Here is a 17,118-nt window from a genome sequence, read left to right on the forward strand (position 1 = left end):
AACAATATAAAAAAAAATCCATCCCTAACCGCGACTTCTAAACTCCTCCACCATCCAAACCCCCCCCAAACCCGGCATTTATCACTCCGCCACCACCACAACTACCACCACCACCACAACTACCACCACAACCACCACCACTACCACCACCACCACACCAACAAGCAACAAGCACATCCTGCTGCAGGCTTCAGGTGCTGCCGCTGCCTCCAAAACCTCCTCCTCCTTCCTCCTCCTCAGTTCCCCATCGCCTCTGAATCCCTCCTCCTCCTCCTTTCTCCTCCTCCTCCCTCCCTCCTCCTCGTCGTCGTCCGTATCCAAACCCTACTAACCCTTAACCCGCGCCATCCCTCCCTCCCCTCCCACTCAGTCTCTCTCCCCCTCTCGCTCTCTCCCCTGTCCGTCACCGCTCCTTCCCTCCTCCTCCTCTTTTCCCATCGCGAAGCTCTCCGCTGCCGCCGGCAGCCTCTAATGGCGGCGTCTGCGAGCGGCGACGAGGACGAGGAGCCGCCGCGGGCTGCGGCGACGGCGGCGGCGGCGACGCCGCAGCAGCAGCAGCGGCTGCGCTCCAAGAGCGACACCCCGTACCTGGCGGAGGCGCGCATCGCCCTGGGCGCCGAGGCGGGTGAGACCCCCCCCCCAACCCCACCCAACCCCACCCAACCCCCCACCCCGAGCTCTAACCCCCACCCCCCCAACTGTAATATCCAGCCCTGACCCCCCCCAACCCTAACCCACCCCTGCCCCCCCCCGTCCTAACCCCGCCACTACCCCTGAGCCCTAACCCCCCCCCAACACCCAACCCTGACCCCTAACCCCCCCCCAACACCCAACCCTGACCCCTAACCCCCCCAACACCCAACCCTGACCCCTAACCCCCCCCCAACCCTGACCCCTAACCCCCCCCAACACCCAACCCTGACCCCTAACCCCCCCAACACCCAACCCTGACCCCTAACCCCCCCTAACACACAACCCTGACCCCTAACCCCCCCACAACACACAACCCTGACCCCTAACACTAACCCCCCCTAACACCCAACCCTGACCCCTAACCCCACCCCCCCCTAACACACAACCCTGACCCCTAACACTAACCCCCCCTAACACACAACCCTGACCCCTAACACTAACCCCCCCTAACACACAACCCTGACCCCTAACCCTAATCCCCCCTAACACACAACCCTGACCCCTAACCCCACCCCCCCCTAACACACAACCCTGACCCCTAACACTAACCCCCCCTAACACACAACCCTGACCCCTAACACTAACCCCCCACAACCCTAACCCACCCCCGAGCCCTACCCAACCCTTACCCCCCACCCCGTCTTAAACTCTCCTAGATAACCCTCCCCTACCACTCTATCCTGGGTTAGTATAGACCCCCCCATAGATATCCTATACCTCCTCTTAGACGCTCATAGGTCACCTATCCCCCTCGTAAGCACCCTCGTAAATAACCCAGACCTCTTTGACAGATAGCCCAGTCGTCATAGACCTTGATAGATAACCTATCCCTATTAGAACCCTGCTAGCCCTATTAGAGCTGCCCAGCCCTCTTAACCCCCCCCCCGTCTTAGACCCCCCCCCCCCAGCACGCTTAGGACATCTTAAGCTGTCTCGACAGCCCAGCCACCCCATGGAACCCTCCTCAAGAACCTAGCCCTCTTAGCCCGAATTAAACCTTCCTAGAAATCATCAGCTTCGTTAAACCCTCTAAGACAACCTAATGCTCGAGTCCCTGATTGACCGACTGGATAGACAAAGTATCCCTTTTAAATCCTTCTCGAGACAATCATCCCATTTAAACCCCTGTTAAATCCCCATGTAGCCCTGATACCTTTCTAGATAGCCTCCTGCCCCATTAAACTATACTTTAATCCCTTCCACGACAATCATATAAAACCCTCTTAAATAAACCCTTCCCTGCTCTCCTACTCACCTAGTCCCCCTGGCTATCTTAACCCATATAAGCTTCCTAACCTCATTAGCCCCCCTATATAGATAGAGCCTCCTGAACCATATCCTCTAGACAGACCCCCACCTAACCCTCCTACAGCCAGCACCTGCAATAACTCAGCAACACACACACACAACACACACCTGTGTGTACAGACACGTGCTGTGTACTGCACATTGATTACATCGTACAGAGTACACTACTGTTTAGTTCATAATCATTATTATTGTCTCTGCATTAATGGGCATGCATATATGTGAATGCAAATGGATGTGTGTGCAATATTCTCATTTTTGTACGATGAATGTAGGTTAGATACTGCACTGCACATCAATAAACCAATGGACATGAATGCACTAACCTCTTTGTACTCGATGCGCGTCATGCAAGGCAATGCACAATAACGTGTGGGGTTTATGTGCGTGTGACTGCACAGTATGTACTATACATACGTGGAAATGTATGCATTAAACAGATTTCAAATATAGAACTGCATGTGGTAACTTCAGTACACGCGCATACAAGGGGTGCTACAGTATACAGCAATTGCATGGATTTAAAAAAAAATGTAGTGTAAATATACCGGTGTAGTATACAGTTGAACTGTATTATTGTGTAAGTATACTGTGTGAAATTATGTAATTATATGCACATATGTTCGTGCAAAGGTAATATGCACTGCAGGCTACACAGAGTATTGATGTGTATTCTGTTATGCACATCATTGTACTGTATAACGCACACGTGTGCTGTGTGCAGATGTATTGTTCCGTGTAGATGTGTAATCACATATATGACGGCATTCTGCAAGAATGTGGATATGCATGCTTATCAATGTGTACACACACACACAAAGTAAATGCATGGTGTAAAAGTGCTCTTATACTGCAATTATACCCGCTGATATATTCCTGAATGTGCATGCATGCACGAGTGGAGCGCCGGGTGGCTGAAACACAGCGGGTTGGCACAGTAGGGGGCACAGGTGGTGCACCAGCCAGTCATCTCAGTCATCTCAGTCAGTCGACACGTGGCACCTGCTGGGTCTGCCACGTGACCTCCTGGTGCACCTAGCCTGGCACAGTAGGGGGCACAGGTGGTGCACCAGCCAGTCATCTCAGTCAGTCGACACGTGGCACCTGCTGGGTCTGCCCCGTGACCTCCTGGTGCACCTAGCCTGGCACAGTAGGGGGCACAGGTGGTGCATCAGCCAGTCATCTCAAGTCATCTCAGTCGGTCGACACGTGGCACCTGCTGGGTCTGCCACGTGACCTCCTGGTGCACCTAGCCTGGCACAGTAAGGGGCACAGGTGGTGCATCTACCAGTCATCTCAGTCAGTCGACACGTGGCACCTGCTGGGTCTGCCACGTGACCTCCTGGTGCACCTAGCCTGGCACAGTAGGGGGCACAGGTGGTGCACCAGCCAGGCATCTCAGTCATCTCAGTCGGTGGACACGTGGCACCTGCTGAGTCTGCCACGTGACCTCCTGGTGCACCTAGCCTGGCACAGTAGGGGGCACAGGTTGGGCACCAGCCAGTCATCTCAGTCATCTCAGTCAGTCGACACGTGGCACCTGCTGGGTCTGCCACGTGACCTCCTGGTGCACCTAGCCTGGCACAGTAGGGGGCACAGGTGGTGCACCAGCCAGTCATCTCAGTCAGTCGACACGTGGCACCTGCTGGGTCTGCCCCGTGACCTCCTGGTGCACCTAGCCTGGCACAGTAGGGGGCACAGGTGGTGCATCAGCCAGTCATCTCAAGTCATCTCAGTCGGTCGACACGTGGCACCTGCTGGGTCTGCCACGTGACCTCCTGGTGCACCTAGCCTGGCACAGTAAGGGGCACAGGTGGTGCATCTACCAGTCATCTCAGTCAGTCGACACGTGGCACCTGCTGGGTCTGCCACGTGACCTCCTGGTGCACCTAGCCTGGCACAGTAGGGGGCACAGGTGGTGCACCAGCCAGGCATCTCAGTCATCTCAGTCGGTGGACACGTGGCACCTGCTGAGTCTGCCACGTGACCTCCTGGTGCACCTAGCCTGGCACAGTAGGGGGCACAGGTGGTGCATCAGCCAGTCATCTCAGCCAGTCGACACGTGGCACCTGCTGGGTCTGCCCCGTGACCTCCTGGTGCACCTAGCCTGGCACAGTAGGGGGCACAGGTGGTGCATCAGCCACTCATCTCAGTCAGTCGACACGTGGCACCTGCTGGGTCTGCCACGTGACCTGGTGCATCTAGCCTGGCACAGTAGGGGGCACAGGTGGTGCATCAGCCAGTCATCTCAGTCAGTCGACACGTGGCACCTGCTGGGTCTGCCCCGTGACCTCCTGCCGGCGGGCGTTCGACACTTCACGTGGTAGCCTCAGGGTGCACATGGCCTGGCACAAGCGTCGTGGTGACGTCACCGCCACTTAGTGGCGAATGGCGATTATTGTTGTTGTTGTGTGCACGGACAAAGTAACAATACTTTAAACGCGCACACGTACACAACAACTAGCATTTAACATGGCCAGTGTGTTTATTCGTGCATGCTCCATGCGTGAACGTGCATCATGTCATGTCGTGATTGACAGGTGCCATGCAGTCGCAGCTGCATTCAGCGGCACGCAGAACGCGGTGGGTGTTGGTGAACGCGCCGTGCCAGCGAACGATGTTAATAAACAGACGCGTTTTTTTTTAATCGTAAAGGCAGAGAGACACTTGTATCCTGTCAAAACGTTTGACAACGGATGCAAACGGGATAAACAACAACAACAACATTGCGGATGAGAACGATGCCTGAAGACGGCGTCGTCTCGTCGTCCCATCAATCGTCAACGAGCGTGCGTCGTTCCAAAATTATTGCCAGGCCCTTTTTATTCGCGTGTATTACGTTTTAATTTACGCCGGCTTGCGTTGCTTTCAACGTGTAAATTTGCGGCGGCGTGGTGGTGGGTTTAAATTGTTGTTGCTGTAGATGTTGTTAGAGGATGCTTGGGCTGCCGCTAGTGGGCCCTCTTCCGACGTTTCCTTTGTCCTTGGTGTGCAACAAACGTGGGCCCTGTTGTTAGTGGGCAACATTTGTTGATTTCACCATGCGCACGAATGGTAACGAAATTACTGTGCATATACAATGCACGTCACTATGCAACATACAATGCGCGTACTTATGCTATGCTTGTGCATTGGTGCCTGCACACAAGCACTTGATTATACTTGCAGTCAAATGCCAATATAGCTTCGTGAACGTGAATGGCACCACATGACTGTGTGTACAAACGTATCATACATGCACTATACTGTACTGCAACAAATGCATATATTTGTATTAAGGTACGTGTACAATACATTAATGCACTTACATACGTTTTAACTAATGCTTAGCATTTTCAGGCAATTCCTATATTGTAATGTGGGCACATTATATATTAGTATATTAAATAATTGAGGTGCAGTAGTGCTGTTCTAAACCCATTGACGTATGTTGCGCACTAGTGCGATATAATATAACATTTTACAAACGAAACGACTGTACAATTCTTGATACGCGTCTCCTTGTAATATCGCAACCACGACACAATACACACCTATTACATGCACGCCTCTTACAAATGAAGTCGTACAAGTAAATACGCGACACATTTTTTTGTTACTATATTGAAATCTCAAAATCTTGCAGCTGACATGGGCTGTCGGAACCACGCCACTTAAAAAAAAAACAATGACACCAAATGGTGTCATGAAACGTTGAGGCCCTTTGTGTCCATCACAAGTGGCAGTGTACAATCAAACGAGGGGGAGGGCTTGTGTGTTTTTTGTTGTTGCCATTGTTTGTTGTGTGGCATGGACTCTGGTGGGGGGGTGGAGGGAGGCTCTTGGTGAACGTCTAGGAAGGATTCTGGCTGCTGACATTCTCGTGATGATGTCTGTGTTGGCTGTGCTTGCCGTTGTGGTTTCAGAAAAGCACGTTTCCCCATTTCGCCCCCTTATCTTTGTTTCACTCACATCTGCAATAACGGAAGTGTGGCCACGAACCGAAAAAAAATGTGTTGTAGGTTCTCTGGAACCCAACTAAATAAAATGGTGGGGACACATTAAATATTAATACTATTTTATCTATTTATAACGCGTGTTCTGCCTTTTGCAAATTACTACTCAGTTGGATAATTAGAGAAATTTGTTTATCAGGCAATTAATGATTCATACCTTTGTGTGCAGCTTTATCTATGGCCATCAATGCTGCACCACCCCACAGCTGCTGTGTGAAACAAGCGTGCAATTGCCACGTCTAAAAATACTTGCAGTACTCTACTGTATTTGACTCATTCCGTGAATCAATTTCATTTGTATGCCAGCGATGATTCGCGTCCTGTAGTCTCTTCGAACGCTACGCTAGCAAACGGTGCCGTAATTCACGTGATTCGCATAGGTTCTGTCCACTGCACAATTTAATTCTGATGATATACAATGCACAATTCATACCGTCTACTCTCTGAATTGAATACGGTGTGTATTCCGCAAACAACACACACACGTTTTCCCTTGTACAGCGTACGAATGCTATCCTGATAACCTGGCTTGATCTCGAGTTGGGCTTGAACTTTTTGAAAGCAAAAGTGCAGAGGCGCATATTTAGTCCTCTGACACTGACATTGGAATTGACTTTCTCAGTCACCCAACCATTATTTTCTGAGTGTGGGTTCTATCACTATCAGTACTTGACTGGGCTTGGGAACAGTTTAATTTCACCTACACCTGCGAGTGCAGAATAGAATACAAACCACAGCTTCCTTAAAATGATGTTGCCTTATTTACGTGCGAAATAATTTGCTTCTGTAAATGTAGCAGCTTCTTGCCTGGAGTGTATGTATGTACTGTATGTTGAACTAGTTTCACACCATACGTAGCCAACCGTACTAATCGGGAGGGACTAATGTTTTGGGATATTATTTTGATAGCATGAGAAAAATTGGATGTTTACCTTACACTTTCCAGGGCAATATGAACATGTAATGTATCATTAGTGTTGCTCGGATAAGGGGCAGTTGTAGTCCCTTAATCTAGAATATAATCTAAGGCTTAAGTGACTGATTAGATGAAGGGACTGAAGTTTCTCTTTTTCCATTACTTTTTTTTCTTTATTTATGTACGTGTTGATACGTTGGATTACAGTACATGTTCTGCACTTTTAATAGATGTACATTTAATTCACAAGGCAAGGTCCACACAGTATTAAACCAACGAGCAACCCAAAGCTGTGTGACAATATGGTGATCGTTTGCAGAAAGTCATAGTTCTTTACAGACACGATCTTGAACATGTTTGGTTTTGCGGCAAAAAGTGACCTCACACACGCGTTTAGGGTTCATCAACACGGCAACGTGTACAGGGACTCCTCTACTTACGAACGAGTTAGGTTCCAGAGGTCTGTTCGTAAGTCGATTTGTCCGTAAGTCCATCTTTACTCCTGTCGATTCCAAACATGTCATACGACATATACAACAAACACGGGAAATGGTTTTAAAAGTTGTATCATCTCCTGCAGATGTAGATTCCACTGGTTCTTCATGTTCTGCAGATGGAGATGCCACCACCGCCATCTATTTCGCGGTGGTTTAACTTACGAATCTCGGTCCGAACAGGCAACTGGACATACAGACAGGTTTGTTCGTATCTCTGAAAGTTCATGAGTCGAATGTTCCTAAGTAGAGGGGTCCCTGTACAACAAATACACTGATGGGGAGAATAAAAAAAAATATTTACATGTCCCTGTATTTTCTCCATCCTATATAGCTGGTTCCCCCTCTACTATTTGTGCTCTGTTATTGCACTTGCACAGTTAGTAACGCACACCCAATGATTATTTCCTCCGAATGAGATGGTCACTCAAGTGATTTGTAATATATGGTATTTATTTTTGGTAAATCATCATACAGTACTGCATGAGATACATTTTTAGGTAGACTTGTAAATTGTTGGCACCACATAGAGCATCAGGATGTTGATTGTTATACTTTAAAAAACTGTACATGGTTGTACAGCTGTGCCTCTTGCAATGACCACAAAGCACAGGGGATTATCCACGGATGTTAATGAGAATAATCATACGGTGACATTTAGTGCATTTACATCACTGACCAAAGGCTCGTCTTGAGTCCTAGTTGCAATGCAGAAAAGTGAACAATGCCGTTGTCAGTGTGTTAAAATGTTGTTTTCCGTATACTTTACTGTACTAATTTCTTCAGTGTGGCATCTATAAACGGATCATCATGCCATATGTAATTACTCTTGGTTGTAATCACTCTAAATAGCGATCCTGATGATCACTATTTTACATTTACAATTAACACAAAGTCATTTTACATACACATCTTCTTGGCAACCTTTCATCAATCAATGGAAACATTTTTGTAAATCTGTGAACATTAAAAGTGGCTCATCGTGAAATTATTCAGCATGATGTATTTTACCATAACGTGTACCGAATGTATGTCAGACCAGAGGGCACACACAGTGTGAAATATTGAAATGTTTTGGTCCGGTACGTTGAACTGCTTGTCAAAATAATATTTTTAGGTGACACAGCCAACAGAAGCAGCATCTTTTTGGGAATGATCTTTAGAAAGGTCACCTTTTTGAGAAGCACATTAGCTGTACTCAGGGTGGGTGAATGTATGTATGTATATTGAACTTCTTTCGCACCGTACTTAGCCAACCGTGCTTATTGTAGGTGCGGGGAAGGACAAATAAAATACGTATTGGTCAGTGCTTGCTCACTACAGTACTAGGTACGTTTGTACAAAGTCGCCTGAAATTGAATGTTTACAGTGGCTCAATATTTATTTGACAGGAATGGGAAAAGCACACCATTTATTGTCTCTGTTATAACGACAGTATGTCTGTATTGTAACCCATACCTGAGGTATGAACGGTACCCACAACATTAATGACAAATTTTGATTTAAAGCTTTCGTGACTGCAGTAATTCATATTCTTAGCTCTTTCGGTAAAGTCACGTTGAAGGGAAACAATAAAATAATAAAATATTTATAAAACAATAAAAATTCTCACGACGTTTCGACCATAACACAAACGGTCGTCATCAGGTGTGTCGGTTTGCAAACCGTGAGAATTTTTATTGTTTTTTATATATATTTTATTATTTTATTGTTTTCCTTCAACGTGACTTTACCGAAAGAGCTAAGAATATTAATGACAAAGTTATGATTAATCAAGACCCCTTAGCAAAAAAAACCCATGAATGTTAAAATAAGGAACATCACGAATGAACATTTCACTGAGCAGAGAAGTTGATAGCACGTGTATTCTTGTGCAGAAGCATCTTTAGACAGAAATGTGGTTTTATTTTTTGTTTGTTTTTCGATTTGAGTTTATTTAATCTATTATTATTATACGTAGTAGCAGTTTCATTCACATTAATTCTTGATCCTACGAAAGTCTCAGCAAATATTATGCTTTCTTTTCTGTAAGAAACAATTCTCTTTCGGTAGAGGGACTTGCATTTCCATGGCAACAAGGGTGACTAGGTCTCAATAGAGATTAATCTGCATTATCATCAGGGGAAAAAAAGAGGATTTCTAATATCCCAATTTAGTTTACATTTGTTAATTTCCTTTTCAAAAATAACCTTTAAAAATATATATTTTTAGTAAATACATTTCAAACAGTCTTACAATGCCATAATGCATCTCGCTACGACGCACGAGATGATCTCATCGCGCCATCTCTGCAGTTGGATGTTCTCTTGGGCATGTTCCCTCCTTTGGCTGCAGCTTTTTCGATAACCTTGACTACTGGCCATCAGCCTTTCTCGTGACCAAACTCACTTTCCTTCACAGTCAATATTATGTCTCCAACTTGGGTTTGTTCTCGGATTCATTAGCGCATATTTCCGTCTCCAAATATAACAGGAATGCACCTCACCATGCGTTTCATCTTGTTGTGTAATCATTTCTAATCCATATGACACAGTAGGTAATTTTGATTGGTTACATTTTTTGTCAATAAATATACCGATCAGTAAAAATGTTCTTCAGGCACATTGGCATCTGCCTAAACAAATATGTCAAAAGCAGATACATCAACTAAAACAAAGACCGCACAAAAAATCCCAACAAATAAAATGTAGTTCTTCACTTAATTTGGCTAAATTCAAGTTATACGAATGAATATATTGCTTTGACCATCAGGCGATGAACATTACTCTCATATACATAGTAGGTGGGAAAGTGCTTCCTCCAACTGTATATTTCCAGAGATCACTTGAAGGGATCTCAGACGTAGCTCTGTGATATCCACTTTTGTAGGGTGTTCTATAAGACTAAAGGTTGTACTGCTCTCAAGGGAGATCCTAATGGACACTTCATCTTATGACATGGTGCCGAGGTGAAAATAGTAAAACTAAGTTGAACCAAAAGAATAACATTGCCAATGATGTACATAACCTAATTAAGAAATACGCGGTGTAACAGATTCTCAGTCATGGAAACATAAGTGGCAAGTGATATCTGAAAAATTCCTGGGTCCCCGCTTCACCCACATGCACTGACCAACGTGATAAAATATGATCAAACAAACCCCAACGACCAATACAGTGAAAGGAGGCCCTCATCCAGCAGTAGATTGACAATTATAAATTATATTACGTATTACGACCGATTTATGGTATTCATATTTTAGGTTGTTCAGTACCAAACAGGTGGATTTTCAAATATGTGGGCTCACAAACGTATGCATAGATAATTGTTTTCTACAGATGATGAGACTTACTTTGATCCCCTGTATGTTATAGAGAAAGTTTCAGGTGCATCATACAATCCAGTAGGTGTTAGAGTGTGACCAGATTTGTGTAACTGGGCACAAGTTTTGTATACGTTTTTCTATCTGGAGCCTATTATAAAACGGATAATACAGTAAGTAGTGTTGGATTTATAGTATTGTTATAAATGACAAATACAACAGAAAATGATACGTATTGGTGAAAAGTTTTCTTCTGGAAGCATGATCACAGCAAAATAGTATTTAACAAAAAAACCCATCTAATGTCAAGAGGTGAAACGGTGAAATTGGAAACTGTATTGTTTGCTCCCAGGTATTTTAACCTCGATATTATTTTAACCTCGATATTATTTTGAACCCGTACTGCCTTTCCATTTCTTCAGCCCTTTCTCCTGCGTCTGATGGCCAATTTGCCGTGTTTTGAGATTCTGCATGACTTATTTGTAATTATCCTGTCAAGGTAATGTATGAAAAAATTATGAACCATAGAGGTCTCATGTGGCTAATTCCTGTTGTGAGCCTCTGGTAGCCCTGTATTGCTCTGGAAATTATCTTTATATTGACAGCCCTTGTCTCATTTCGTTATTTGTTTATTTAACCAGGTGAGAGCTCGTTGGAGATTCATTATCTATTTCGCATCGGGCGGATATAGATTTATCATAGTTATGTAACATCACGCATCATTAATTTTTTGTGCATAATATTTTTTTTAAATCTTTGTTGGTTGAGCACTTGTGTGTTCATACGTATAATCGAAGTATTGTTTAAAGCATAGATTACAAAACCTCGACACATTCGTCAATAATATACTGTCCTCAATGGAAAAATCATATCGTCCGTAACGTTTTGGGCAGTGCCAATTTTCCTCACAGCAGATACCATGAAGAAGGGCCAGCAAGAAACACTATTGCCCAATACTTTGCCTATACAGTATATGCATTCTGAGTTTATTATAAGTTAAATTTTAAAATGTTTTTTTATTTCATGTATTTGCGGGTGGATGTGTGGTTAGCAGTGACCCATCTGGTGTGGGAGAGATTTAATAAATCTGCAAGCCTCAAAGTTTTAATAACTAAATCCTTCCTAATCTCAACTATGCTTAAGAATTTGGCTGGGTCCTACGACTAGTGAGGTTTTAATGTCAGAACATGCAAGCGATTTTATTTCAGAGCAACTGATTTGCAATAAATGCCCGTTTGTAGTGCATACAGATATTTCACACCACCGGGTAATGGAGAACGTCGGTACACACATTTAATGTTGGTCAGACACGCGGTCATTAAAGCACCCTTCATTTGCCCCAAATTACTTTTCTCTGATCTCTGCGTACTAATCCCTTTCATCACCCCGACATCTGCTCCGCTAATGTCCAAGACATTAAGCGCTATAGCCAGTTTGAGGGGCTTTTGTGATAACGAGGGTGTGGCAGAGCTTGTGGTTGATTTCTCAAGGGCAATCTGGAACAGTAAATACTACCTCAAGGCTTCGCCACTCACAGTGGTGACAATAACGACGATGATGGTGGTGGGGCTAACGGTGGGCGGTGACGAACCTGGCGACCCGAGTTCGATTCCCGCTCACGATTATCTGAAACGGGCCTGGACCTTGCCCTGGTCGTCTCAGCTTCACACGAGTACCTAATGCAATGTGTAAAAACATCGCCACGAGAGAGACAAAGGCGGCCGGGCGTGGATCTGGCCACTCACTCCTTTGTGTGCCGTTCCGGCCTTCATAGGCGCTTCCTAACAGCACTTGACCCAACAGTCTGGTAAAGCTGCACGGGTGATCTTTGTCTTTGGTGATTGAGCATCACAGTCATAAGTCAATCGAAGTTGTCCTATTGAGAGGGTTTCCCCCCCCCCCCCCCCATTTTTAACATTCGTTTCTTCCTCTGGCCATGCCGATCGCTTCCTGTACTACGTTTGTCTCTGTTAAGCCGTCAATCCACTTTTTGCATTTATGGCCTCCACTTCTGGCTTCTTCCAAATTACAGTGCTGGGCCATGGAATGTAATGTGTTGGCTTCCATTAACTCAAATTTTACATGTCGAAAGCAAAGAAGTCTGCATCTTGTACCTGTCATAACTTTTTCCAAGCATCTCACTTCATAGTTTTTGAAGTCTCGTTACTTCCAGGATTTTTCTACTTTTGACACTGTAGAAATAAAATGCAGTACATTTCCCTGCGTGACTGCAGGTTCCCACGTGTCTGTTACAAAGGTGATAAGGAATCGCAAAGGCTTCTGAACGTGGGCATTTTTAAAGCTTTGCTTTGTTGGCGTTATAGGCTTGTGAATGATCGTTTATTTTGCTGGCAAGAGGTCTGAGTTTGAATCACCCTGCCTTGCCCCCAGGTGAGAGCACCATCGGACAAATAAATAGACCACAGTCAGAAAAACGCTTCCCCGCCCAAACTTTAAATCAATACAGTCATTAAAACAGAATTTGGCTTGCGTGGCTGCTGGTCCTGCTAAATGGGTCATGGATTAAATGCGAACATCAAGTCAAATGTTGGTTGCCCAAGCTATATCAGCTCTTTGACTGTGCTGTGTGCTGATGTTGTTCATGCAAGAGAACACAATGTTAATAAGCTGCGGACGCATTTACTTCCTGCAGGGATGTGATTCTCTTTCAATTCATTGTCCTTAAATTATCGAGATGTGAGCCCAGTGAAAGTCACAGTCTCTTTTGCAAAAGGGTGGAGACGGGGGCTCTTTGAGTACTGTGTAAGAGTTAGTTACCCAGTACCTAGGTTTTGCACATTTCGTTATGGGTAGCTCTCAACCTTTTCAGCTGATGGAAATTCATATCGGTTATAAAATTACATTGAAGCCAAGGCACGTTTAAGGATACATAAAAACGTAATGAACAAGTAAAGCACTGTAAAAATTATGAAGTTGTTTTTTCACTGAATATTTACATAGATTAGGAGGCGAATAGTAAATACTGTAACATGTTTTTTTACTCTCACTTATTCACGTGAATATAGGGTTGAGGTGCTACCGGCAGAACTTAGTATCCATACCTAACTCCTGATCATCATCATTAGGCATGGTAAATCCACTGCTGGATGAAGGCTTCCTGAAGCCACTGCCATCTCCTGCAAAACGGAAATATAATAATTCACTGAGCACCTATACATGAGCTGATTTAATTGCTTTATCTCCTCCTGGGTGGTAAACCTCTCGTATGCGTTCCGTTCTTTGACTGCCCTTTAGTTATTATTCTTGATCTTCGGCAATCGTCAAGTATTTTATCTGAATATAATCTATACGATGTAATATTCTTAAATCTATAAATTTGAGATGTAATCTTTTAAAATAAAAAATAATAATTAAAAATTTCACTTTTAAAGGTATAAGCATTCATGAAATGTTTAAGTTGTTATTTATTGTACAGGTTTGTCTTTCATAGCTTTACTTTATGGTTTTGTAAAGTTTTGTTGGGGACCATCCCAGTGGTTTTACATGTAATGTGTCTATATATGTAAACATCGGCAAACGTGTTTCGAAATTAGAAATAATTGTGACTCGCATTTCAAATTGTTACACTGGTAAACTCGGCAGTGATTTATAGCCAGACTGCATAAGCTAACAGCCCCGGCCCTGCGGATTTAGCACAGGAATCCATAAAAAAAACCTCATCGACATCAGAAGAGAGCGCCCAACGCCTTTCAGTGCTGCCAACATTGGAGAAAAAAATTGCGACGCAGAGCAAAGTGGAACCCAAGCCGCCCGCACTGATTGAATATGGGATTCAGCGCGGCGACGATTCCATTAATTCCGCGTCGTGTTTGTATTCTCGGCTGGTCACGCTAGAGTGGCATAAATTTGGTGTCGGAGGATGGATGAAACAGGCAGTGCGTGTGGAGGAGTGCCATTTTAGATACAGCCTCCACATTCAATCCCGGTGGGGAGTCTCTAACGAGCCAGCCTTTTGGTGCGACGATCCTGTTTCTTTCCTCTCTGTGGACTCCATGAGGCAGGTGAAGGGAGGCATTGGATGTATGATCCGCTCTCTTGTTTTCCTGCTCAAGTCTCTGTCTCTGTGAGGTTTCTGGGTAACTCACAGGGCTCGTAGCACTGAGCCAGAACTGATGAAATTCTGGGTTTGATTCCAGGTTATCAGTCACCTGTGATTCATAAATAAGGTTCTCAAATATAACAAGGTTTAATAGTCTTCTCAGACAAGTTACCAATGACTAAATATTTTAATGATTTGTCATTTCATTTACATTAAATTCTGAGGAATAAGTTTAAGAGGTTTCGACCGTACTCTATTACAGGCGGTTGATATGAAGAACATTTTTTTAAACCGAATATTAAGGAGCATGCTGAAAACTGCTCTTTACGGATTATACACTGTAGCAAAATTTAGTTTTTTGTTCCTGGGTACTAAGTGTTCATTTCAAATTGCTTATGCTTCAAAAGTACAGAAAATGGCTATTATTCCCCACAAACTTTGCTTTTGTGACCAGGACAGTGATATTTTGAAATTCACCTATTTTAAATGAGAAAACGTGGTGTACATTTGTGTCATTACTTCACGTAAAGTCCTGGTCACAAAAGCAACATTTGTGGGGAATAATATCCATTTTCTATACTTTTGAGGCATAAGCAATTAGAAAATAACACTTACTACCCAGGAACAAAAATCGTGTTACATCGTGTTATCAGTGTTATATTGTGGGGGGGTAAGAGTTGCAACGTCAAGTGATCCTGCAGCAGGTCGCTTTCTTTGAGAATGAGATAATGATCGTGCACAGCATTGCAATGTTCAACTTGCTGAATCCGTGCAGACTGCTTCAGTGGCCAGATAAATGACCGCTGTTCTGGCTTTCCAGCTGAGCTCACCAAGAGACCAATTTGAAACGAGTAATGTTGGATTTTGCCATTTTCATAAACATGCAATGTAAGGTTGGTGGAGTTGTAAAATAATATGGCTATGATGTTGATAAATTCATGATGGGTGGCTTGAAAGCTTAAGGTTGTAGACAAACTTTGGTGAGGATATTCACGTCGAAATATAATCCTGAGCTTACATCACGGACTAGGCTATCATATTAGTGGAATTATTTTCTAGGAAACTACTCCCCATCACCGGATCTGACTGCCCACGGGGCTCAGTGACTCATTGCATGCCCACAGTAAAGTGAAACTACCTATCTCAGGTTAATGGGTGTGCTTATTCATGTAATCGTGGGATGAGCATTCTTTTAGTACCCATTTGGCACGACTCACTCGGCACAAAAGCAACGGTTGTGTAGGAAGGGGCACAGGGCTTCGGGAAATTAGGACCCGCTCTTCTCCAGATGGGTAGTTTGGGCGGGGAAAACAGCACTCTTGAGTTTGAAGCCACTGAGAAAGGCTTATTTAATTGGGGAGGTGGGGCATTTTCTTCACAAGCACCTTTCGCCCTAATGGTCGATGAGGCTTTGAAGAGGTTCGGCAATGACAATTCACCCCGCGGTGTCCTGCGATGTGTTTAATTACATGTGGCTGTCTGGCAGCTGAAACTGGTGATGATGCCAATATCCAATTCGAAAGGGCTTACCCTCCCTCTGCTCCCTTGTCTTCTTGTATGATTTTGCAGCTTGTCTCAAACATGCCTCAACCATTTCTCACTCCTGTGCCTTTTCCGATTTCCTTTGTGTGGGGATCGATCCCTCTCTCTTGAGGTTACAATTGATAAATTCTCATTTTGAGGTGGCTGGGAGGCTCTGGTGAATAACGCTCGTGTCAAAGCACAAAACCAGCATTGCTGAAATCTTGACATTAGATCCTCAAATGTATGGCATTTAATCGTTGCAGTCGAGTTACAATGGCAGCAGTAACAAATGCATTAGCGTGGTCAGTTGGTGGAGCATTGAAGCTCTTGGTTGGGAATACCAATGCAAAACAGAGTTTCCACCTCTTAATTTGGGGCCACAAACAGATCGAAGCACTGCCCAATGCTCATTTTAACACTGAGACATAGCCTTTGTTATTATTATAATAATTGTACAGTTTACTGCCCTTTGTCGATCCACTGCCAGATGAACGCTTCCCTGTGCAGTGGCAGTCGAGGAGGTTGATTGACTTCACCACGCTGGTTAGCAGGGGTCGGTGAAGGAGTTGCCCAGGACCAAGTCGGATATCACTTGTCAATGATTGCATGGCCAGAATTCGAACCGAGGGCACCAGGTTCATGGCACAGTGCACAAACCACTGCACTCCCACTGCCTGTTATATTATTTTATTATAAATTCAGTTCTTAAACTAAGCACATACCGCGAATACACGTTGCTTGTAAAATATTTAAAGGATAGGTCAGCATTCTCACGCGGTGTTCTTTTTATGGGATAACATAGGGGTACATCTTCTTGGTTCTTTCGG

General features: G+C 44.5%; 1 protein-coding gene across 2 annotated transcripts in view; it reads left to right on the top strand.

Annotated features, from left to right (window-relative positions):
• The window catches only part of LOC116942667 (phosphatase and actin regulator 1), a 103,533-nt gene that overhangs the window by 7,998 nt on the left and 78,417 nt on the right, over positions 1-17,118 (top strand). The window contains exon 2 of one of the 2 annotated variants that reach the window (XM_032954860.2): positions 446-625. In XM_032954860.2, coding sequence (XP_032810751.2) covers positions 472-625 — 154 coding nt within the window. In that variant the 5' untranslated portion in view covers positions 446-471. Of the gene's footprint in view, positions 1-228; positions 626-17,118 lie in introns of those variants that run through there. The other variant, XM_076067284.1, reaches the window with a different exon arrangement.

Source organism: Petromyzon marinus, chromosome 15 (genome assembly GCF_048934315.1).
Source record: "Petromyzon marinus isolate PM22_M1 ecotype Great Lakes invasive population chromosome 15, UKy_Petmar_22M1.pri1.0, whole genome shotgun sequence".
NCBI classification, from domain to species: domain Eukaryota; kingdom Metazoa; phylum Chordata; class Hyperoartia; order Petromyzontiformes; family Petromyzontidae; genus Petromyzon; species Petromyzon marinus.